Source organism: Pimephales promelas, chromosome 14, assembly GCF_988280905.1.
Source record: "Pimephales promelas chromosome 14, fPimPro1.hap1.1, whole genome shotgun sequence".
Lineage (NCBI taxonomy): Eukaryota > Metazoa > Chordata > Actinopteri > Cypriniformes > Leuciscidae > Pimephales > Pimephales promelas.
Window position 1 is genome coordinate 707143 of NC_142782.1, and position 10825 is coordinate 717967.

Consider the following 10825-nt stretch of genomic DNA (forward strand, 5'->3'; position numbering starts at 1 on the left):
TCTTATACACTCCTGCACTATCATACACTCTCATACACTCCTGCACTATCATACACTCCTGCACTATCATACACTCTCATACACTCCTGCACTATCATACACTCTTATACACTCCTGCACTATCATACACTCTCATACACTCCTGCACTATCATACACTCCTGCACTATCATACACTCTCATACACTCCTGCACTATCATACACTCCTGCACTATCATACACTCTTATACACTCCTGCACTATCATACACTCTTATACACTCCTGCACTATCATACACTCTTATACACTCCTGCACTATCATACACTCTCATACACTCCTGCACTATCATACACTCCTGCACTATCATACACTCTCATACACTCCTGCACTATCATACACTATCATACACTCCTGCACTATCATACACTCTCATACACTCCTGCACTATCATACACTCTTATACACTCCTGCACTATCATACACTCCTGCACTATCATACACTCTTATACACTCCTGCACTATCATACACTCCTGCACTATCATACACTCTCATACACTCCTGCACTATCATACACTCTTATACACTCCTGCACTATCATACACTCCTGCACTATCATACACTCTTATACACTCCTGCACTATCATACACTCCTGCACTATCATACACTCTCATACACTCCTGCACTATCATACACTCCTGCACTATCATACACTCTCATACACTCCTGCACTATCATACACTCTTATACACTCCTGCACTATCATACACTCTCATACACTCCTGCACTATCATACACTCCTGCACTATCATACACTCTCATACACTCCTGCACTATCATACACTCTCATACACTCCTGCACTATCATACACTCCTGCACTATCATACACTCTCATACACTCCTGCACTCTTATACACTCCTGCACTATCATACACTCTCATACACTCCTGCACTATCATACACTCCTGCACTATCATACACTCTCATACACTCCTGCACTATCATACACTCCTGCACTATCATACACTCTCATACACTCCTGCACTATCATACACTCTCATACACTCCTGCACTATCATACACTCTTATACACTCCTGCACTATCATACACTCTCATACACTCCTGCACTATCATACACTCCTGCACTATCATACACTCTTATACACTCCTGCACTATCATACACTCTCATACACTCCTGCACTATCATACACTCTTATACACTCCTGCACTATCATACACTCTTATACACTCCTGCACTATCATACACTCCTGCACTATCATACACTCCTGCACTATCATACACTCTCATACACTCCTGCACTATCATACACTCCTGCACTATCATACACTCTCATACACTCCTGCACTATCATACACTCTTATACACTCCTGCACTATCATACACTCTCATACACTCCTGCACTATCATACACTCTTATACACTCCTGCACTATCATACACTCCTGCACTATCATACACTCTTATACACTCCTGCACTATCATACACTCCTGCACTATCATACACTCTTATACACTCCTGCACTATCATACACTCCTGCACTATCATACACTCTCATACACTCCTGCACTATCATACACTCTTATACACTCCTGCACTATCATACACTCCTGCACTATCATACACTCTTATACACTCCTGCACTATCATACACTCCTGCACTATCATACACTCTCATACACTCCTGCACTATCATACACTCCTGCACTATCATACACTCTCATACACTCCTGCACTATCATACACTCCTGCACTATCATACACTCTCATACACTCCTGCACTATCATACACTCTTATACACTCCTGCACTATCATACACTCTCATACACTCCTGCACTATCATACACTCCTGCACTATCATACACTCTCATACACTCCTGCACTATCATACACTCCTGCACTATCATACACTCCTGCACTATCATACACTCTTATACACTCCTGCACTATCATACACTCTCATACACTCCTGCACTATCATACACTCTTATACACTCCTGCACTATCATACACTCCTGCACTATCATACACTCTCATACACTCCTGCACTATCATACACTCTCATACACTCCTGCACTATCATACACTCCTGCACTATCATACACTCTCATACACTCCTGCACTATCATACACTCTTATACACTCCTGCACTATCATACACTCTCATACACTCCTGCACTATCATACACTCTCATACACTCCTGCACTATCATACACTATCATACACTCCTGCACTATCATACACTCCTGCACTATCATACACTCCTGCACTATCATACACTCTCATACACTCCTGCACTATCATACACTCTCATACACTCCTGCACTATCATACACTCCTGCACTATCATACACTCTTATACACTCCTGCACTATCATACACTCTCATACACTCCTGCACTATCATACACTCTTATACACTCCTGCACTATCATACACTCTTATACACTCCTGCACTATCATACACTCCTGCACTATCATACACTCCTGCACTATCATACACTCTCATACACTCCTGCACTATCATACACTATCATACACTCCTGCACTATCATACACTCCTGCACTATCATACACTCTCATACACTCCTGCACTATCATACACTCTCATACACTCCTGCACTATCATACACTCCTGCACTATCATACACTCTTATACACTCCTGCACTATCATACACTCTCATACACTCCTGCACTATCATACACTCTTATACACTCCTGCACTATCATACACTCTCATACACTCCTGCACTATCATACACTCTTATACACTCCTGCACTATCATACACTCCTGCACTATCATACACTCTTATACACTCCTGCACTATCATACACTCTTATACACTCCTGCACTATCATACACTCTTATACACTCCTGCACTATCATACACTCTCATACACTCCTGCACTATCATACACTCTCATACACTCCTGCACTATCATACACTCTCATACACTCCTGCACTATCATACACTCTCATACACTCCTGCACTATCATACACTCTTATACACTCCTGCACTATCATACACTCCTGCACTATCATACACTCTCATACACTCCTGCACTATCATACACTCTCATACACTCCTGCACTATCATACACTCTCATACACTCCTGCACTATCATACACTCTCATACACTCCTGCACTATCATACACTATCATACACTCCTGCACTATCATACACTCTTATACACTCCTGCACTATCATACACTCCTGCACTATCATACACTCTTATACACTCCTGCACTATCATACACTCCTGCACTATCATACACTCCTGCACTATCATACACTCTTATACACTCCTGCACTATCATACACTCTTATACACTCCTGCACTATCATACACTCTCATACACTCCTGCACTATCATACACTCTCATACACTCCTGCACTATCATACACTCTTATACACTCCTGCACTATCATACACTCCTGCACTATCATACACTCTTATACACTCCTGCACTATCATACACTCTCATACACTCCTGCACTATCATACACTCTCATACACTCCTGCACTATCATACACTCTCATACACTCCTGCACTATCATACACTCCTGCACTATCATACACTCTCATACACTCCTGCACTATCATACACTCTTATACACTCCTGCACTATCATACACTCTCATACACTCCTGCACTATCATACACTCTCATACACTCCTGCACTATCATACACTCTTATACACTCCTGCACTATCATACACTCTCATACACTCCTGCACTATCATACACTCTCATACACTCCTGCACTATCATACACTCCTGCACTATCATACACTCTCATACACTCCTGCACTATCATACACTCTCATACACTCCTGCACTATCATACACTCCTGCACTATCATACACTCCTGCACTATCATACACTCTCATACACTCCTGCACTATCATACACTCCTGCACTATCATACACTCTCATACACTCCTGCACTATCATACACTCTCATACACTCCTGCACTATCATACACTCTCATACACTCCTGCACTATCATACACTCCTGCACTATCATACACTCTCATACACTCCTGCACTATCATACACTCTCATACACTCCTGCACTATCATACACTCTTATACACTCCTGCACTATCATACACTCTCATACACTCCTGCACTATCATACACTCTTATACACTCCTGCACTATCATACACTCCTGCACTATCATACACTCTTATACACTCCTGCACTATCATACACTCTTATACACTCCTGCACTATCATACACTCTTATACACTCCTGCACTATCATACACTCTCATACACTCCTGCACTATCATACACTCTCATACACTCCTGCACTATCATACACTCTCATACACTCCTGCACTATCATACACTCTCATACACTCCTGCACTATCATACACTCTTATACACTCCTGCACTATCATACACTCCTGCACTATCATACACTCTCATACACTCCTGCACTATCATACACTCTCATACACTCCTGCACTATCATACACTCTCATACACTCCTGCACTATCATACACTCTCATACACTCCTGCACTATCATACACTATCATACACTCCTGCACTATCATACACTCTTATACACTCCTGCACTATCATACACTCCTGCACTATCATACACTCTTATACACTCCTGCACTATCATACACTCCTGCACTATCATACACTCCTGCACTATCATACACTCTTATACACTCCTGCACTATCATACACTCTTATACACTCCTGCACTATCATACACTCTCATACACTCCTGCACTATCATACACTCTCATACACTCCTGCACTATCATACACTCTTATACACTCCTGCACTATCATACACTCTCATACACTCCTGCACTATCATACACTCTTATACACTCCTGCACTATCATACACTCCTGCACTATCATACACTCTTATACACTCCTGCACTATCATACACTCTCATACACTCCTGCACTATCATACACTCTCATACACTCCTGCACTATCATACACTCTCATACACTCCTGCACTATCATACACTCCTGCACTATCATACACTCTCATACACTCCTGCACTATCATACACTCTTATACACTCCTGCACTATCATACACTCTCATACACTCCTGCACTATCATACACTCTCATACACTCCTGCACTATCATACACTCTTATACACTCCTGCACTATCATACACTCTCATACACTCCTGCACTATCATACACTCTCATACACTCCTGCACTATCATACACTCCTGCACTATCATACACTCTCATACACTCCTGCACTATCATACACTCTCATACACTCCTGCACTATCATACACTCCTGCACTATCATACACTCCTGCACTATCATACACTCTCATACACTCCTGCACTATCATACACTCCTGCACTATCATACACTCTCATACACTCCTGCACTATCATACACTCTCATACACTCCTGCACTATCATACACTCCTGCACTATCATACACTCTCATACACTCCTGCACTATCATACACTCTCATACACTCCTGCACTATCATACACTCTCATACACTCCTGCACTATCATACACTCCTGCACTATCATACACTCTCATACACTCCTGCACTATCATACACTCTTATACACTCCTGCACTATCATACACTCTCATACACTCCTGCACTATCATACACTCCTGCACTATCATACACTCTTATACACTCCTGCACTATCATACACTCTCATACACTCCTGCACTATCATACACTCCTGCACTATCATACACTCTCATACACTCCTGCACTATCATACACTCTTATACACTCCTGCACTATCATACACTCCTGCACTATCATACACTCTCATACACTCCTGCACTATCATACACTCTTATACACTCCTGCACTATCATACACTCTCATACACTCCTGCACTATCATACACTCTTATACACTCCTGCACTATCATACACTCCTGCACTATCATACACTCTCATACACTCCTGCACTATCATACACTCTCATACACTCCTGCACTATCATACACTCTCATACACTCCTGCACTATCATACACTCTTATACACTCCTGCACTATCATACACTCTCATACACTCCTGCACTATCATACACTCCTGCACTATCATACACTCTCATACACTCCTGCACTATCATACACTCTTATACACTCCTGCACTATCATACACTCCTGCACTATCATACACTCTCATACACTCCTGCACTATCATACACTCTTATACACTCCTGCACTATCATACACTCTCATACACTCCTGCACTATCATACACTCTTATACACTCCTGCACTATCATACACTCCTGCACTATCATACACTCTCATACACTCCTGCACTATCATACACTCCTGCACTATCATACACTATCATACACTCCTGCACTATCATACACTATCATACACTCCTGCACTATCATACACTATCATACACTCCTGCACTATCATACACTCTTATACACTCCTGCACTATCATACACTCTCATACACTCCTGCACTATCACACACTCTTATACACTCCTGCACTATCATACACTCTTATACACTCCTGCACTATCATACACTCTTATACACTCCTGCACTATCATACACTCTCATACACTCCTGCACTATCATACACTCTCATACACTCCTGCACTATCATACACTCTTATACACTCCTGCACTATCATACACTCTTATACACTCCTGCACTATCATACACTCTCATACACTCCTGCACTATCATACACTCTCATACACTCCTGCACTATCATACACTCTTATACACTCCTGCACTATCATACACTCTCATACACTCCTGCACTATCATACACTCTCATACACTCCTGCACTATCATACACTCTTATACACTCCTGCACTCTCATACACTCTTATACACTCCTGCACTATCATACACTCTCATACACTCCTGCACTATCATACACTCTCATACACTCCTGCACTATCATACACTCTTATACACTCCTGCACTATCATACACTCCTGCACTATAGTCCTCCGCTTCAGTTATGATAAAAGCTGCGACTCGACGGCATGAAGAGTCCAACATTGCACACCTCGTCTACAGTTCATCAAGTGCATCATCATCATCATCATCATCCGGGGAAAAGTGCACTTTTTCTTTTTGGGATTTCCAGTGTGAATGCACTCTACAAAATGGCACAAAGTGCCCAGCTATAGTTTTACAGATGAATAACTCTATGCCAATGCCTGTCCATCATTTTGAAAGACATTGACAGTGGCTGTGTCCCACATCAGGAATAGTGCACTAATATGGTCCAGCGCGATCGGACAGCGTCCCAGAAGCCTTGGCAACTTTTGAATCACTTTTTATTAATGAAATAAAAGTGCTGACAGTGGTTCTGCTCGCAGTGCTCGTCTGATGATCTGCAGTAATGAAATGATCTATCTGGAAAAATAGCTTTCCGGACAGCACCATAGTGACGGATCAGGGGTCCGGGTTATAACCGGTGCGTCACACAGAACTTGTGATCTGAGGAAGTATTTACACACAAATAATGATCAATAATGCACAATAAGGCTGTTTCCACTAAAAATATAAAGCAATTATATGTATTTTATACCAGCTTTTTTGATTTATTTATTCAAAGAGAAGGCAAGGATCGGCAACTAAATGATATTAGCAATGTAATGTGATGCACATCCGTATCTCATATTCTCCAAATGTCTCGTACTCTTAAACACGGGAACACGGGATGAATATGCATATGCTAATGATATGCAGATGAGGATATAATAAAACGAGGCGTTGTCAGCTCATATATGGGTATTTCGGAGAGGAGACTCGTGTTCACACTCTTCCTCTGACTGGGGTTATGACGGGATTTAGTGCAGGTTCTGGCGTACACACACTCTTTTATAACATTTTTGTCTTTCGAACGCACATACACTTTTAGTAAAGATCCTAAAACACAGGTTTATAAACGAGACCCCTGATCCGGCCCACATACGGGCCGCGTGGAATCCCGGTGTACCAGATATAGGCCGGATGTGGGACAGCAACATGTGTGCTATCTGGGTTGTATAAACCATAACTAAAATATTAAACGTGATTCGGCTGTGGACAGTGAAATTAATTTATGCACACACTGCATTATAGGTGTTCCCGGTTGAACACATGGTATTGCAGTGCATTATGGGATTGAATGAGTGCACTCAATAATGTACACCACAACAAAATGGCTGTCTCTTGAAATTGTGGATCCAGGCGCGATTTCAACACAAGTGCACTTTCCAGAAAACCTCCTCGAGTGTTCACCGGATCTGTGGCTCAGATCATCACATTCATCACATTTTCAACCAGTGCATTACCAAATGTGATGGAAACACGGGTCTGAGGCTGTTTCTCATGGGACTTCACATGTGTAATCGTGCCCTGGCAAAACACGGATCAAGCTTTCCCTGATAGCCAATTCTTGGCATATTCTGCAACTTTCATACAGTACACAACAAATATGATTTGCAAAATGTTTCATTTCAATTCTGTAATTGAGTCTCAGGAGCCAATATTAATAACGCATATGGTGAAAACCCGGATGAATCAACACTTGGACGGAATAAAACACAGATGTGTTGTGTAGTGAATGAGTGTGTGAATGAGTGAGTGATGATGATGGCTATACCTGAAAACACAAATAACTCGTGCTATTATTAGCATGTCAGCCAGAGATCAGAGAGAGCCTGTACACACACACACACACACACACATGAGTCACGCTGAACTGAGGGACGGATGAATGAGGCGCGTATTGCAGTGCTATCAATTCTTCATGTGAAAGCACTTACAGTCGGAGCTCCTCTCTCCCTCCATCACACACACACACACACACTATATATATATATATATATATATATATATATAACCCACCGACAGCCATTTGCAGAGGATGAAACACTCGCGGACGGAGATTCTGAAGGAGTATTCTCAGAGAAACACTCATGAAGACACACGAGCAAATATATTTGCTAATCGTTTTACTAACAGAAATCATGTGATTTGAGTCATTATATAGATATGAGTCTGAGTATATCCAGCAGACTTCTATTGCAAACGTGCCGAATCTCACGGGAGACTCTGATTGATCATTTCTCGAACAACCAACAACGAATATGACGCTGTGTTTGTAATTCTCTGTGAATGCAGCGCGCGCCTGAGAAATATTCAAGCGCGTGACAGTAAATACATGTGAGAACAATTCTCCTGCCATTCACACGATCATTTACAATTCTCAGCCTCTCTCTCTCTCCATCTGTGATTGTGACTGTTTGGAGATAAAAAATAAAGTTAAAATGATGTTAGTAAATTCTATTCAATAATTTGCTGAGTTATGAGAATTTATGAGCTATTGTGTGGGTATATATTATGTAGCTTCAATTGAGAAAATAGATAGCCTATGTGTGTGTGAGATTTTATTTATTTATTTATTGTAATTTTTCAAATTAATAATAATTATTATTTTTTATCTAAACAAAATTGTACGAATTTGTTTTGTACAAAAATTCAAAGGATTTGTTATAACTAAATGTGGGTTGAGTAATGTCTATAGAATCATAGATTAGGCTATAGTAATAAATAAAGGTGTGTAAAGGTCTCTCTCTCTCTCTCTCTTTCGGCTCAGGTGTGTCGATCTCTGAACACGTCAGCTCTGTGATATCGCTATCTATAATGCCCTGTTCTTGTGTTCGTGTTCAGAGATCGTAGCCTAGAAACGAGCATCAGCATCAGCATCATCATCACCATCATCCGTTCCGCTCAGCTTCTCGCTGTCAAACCTTGATCATATTCGATGAGGAGAGCGAACGCAAGCATGCATGGCCTTTAAGCGTGTGTTTGTAGAGTAATAACGCGGTTCTTACCGATGCATCCCCGCCCTGGGTTCGAGTCCAGCCCCGGCCGCTGCGCCATTGACGGGCTTCAGGATCTGTCCAGAGCCCAGCGGTGCTGAACCGGTCATGCCCAGCACAGCGGCCCCTTCCCCAGCTTCCAGGCTCGCCTCGTTACCCATGCTCGGATCCGGCGAGCAGGCCGATTATGTTTTCTATTTATAATAAAGTCAGGGAACTCAATTATATAAAAAGATCCGCTCAGCGCCGATGTTCCTCCGCCATCATCATCATCTCTCTCTCTCTCTCTCTCTCTCTCTCTCTCTCTCTCTCTCTCTCTCTCTCTCTCTCTCTCTATCTCTCTCTCCTGCGCATTCAGTGCGCTCGAGCTCGGGTGGGAGGAGACACACACATCCAGCAACAACAGTACGCGCGCGCGTCCTCACATGCATATACACCAATGCATATGTTTATATATGCACATCTACTTCCAGGTCTACATCATCAACATCATAATCGCTCTTATAGCCATTGTGTGTCGAAAAATAGGGCAGAACATCCTTTAAGGTTCACGTGTGCTGCACTTCCACTGGCAATGAAAGCTTTTAGTCTTTTTCTCCCGCGCAGTGATTGTGCTTTACTGTGCTCTGAGTTCTCGAGGCTACAGCAGTGATGGATACTCTCAGACTGAGACTGTATGAAGAATCAGCTTGCATAAGCTGCACGTGAGGTTCAAGATGCTGTTACTGGCTCTGCTAATGCTCGAGCTCGAAGTTAATTCAGGTTTTTTTCTAGTAATAAAGTATGTTTGCAAGCGGTTTAATTTATATATTTTATATAAATATTTACATTTTTTAATATTTAAAAAAATATTAAATATTTTATTTAAAATTAATTAAATAAAATAAGTAATTAAAACTAAACCTGTAAAAGGATGCGATAAGAATCTTTATATGAAGCACCTGACAACATTTTTCTATATATGTACT

At 41.7% G+C, this 10825-nt stretch overlaps 1 protein-coding gene across 4 annotated transcripts in view; it reads right to left on the bottom strand.

Moving 5' to 3' along the window:
• Positions 1 to 10159, bottom strand: part of bsna (bassoon presynaptic cytomatrix protein a) — a 48045-nt gene extending 37886 nt beyond the window's left edge. For 3 of the 4 annotated variants that reach the window (XM_039674760.2, XM_039674759.2, XM_039674758.2), the window contains exon 1: positions 9870 to 10159. In XM_039674760.2, the coding sequence (XP_039530694.2) occupies positions 9870 to 10018 (149 nt within the window). In that variant the 5' untranslated portion in view covers positions 10019 to 10159. The remainder of the gene's footprint in view (positions 1 to 9869) is intronic. The other variant, XM_039674761.2, reaches the window with a different exon arrangement.
• Positions 10160 to 10825: the final 666 nt, after the last annotated feature.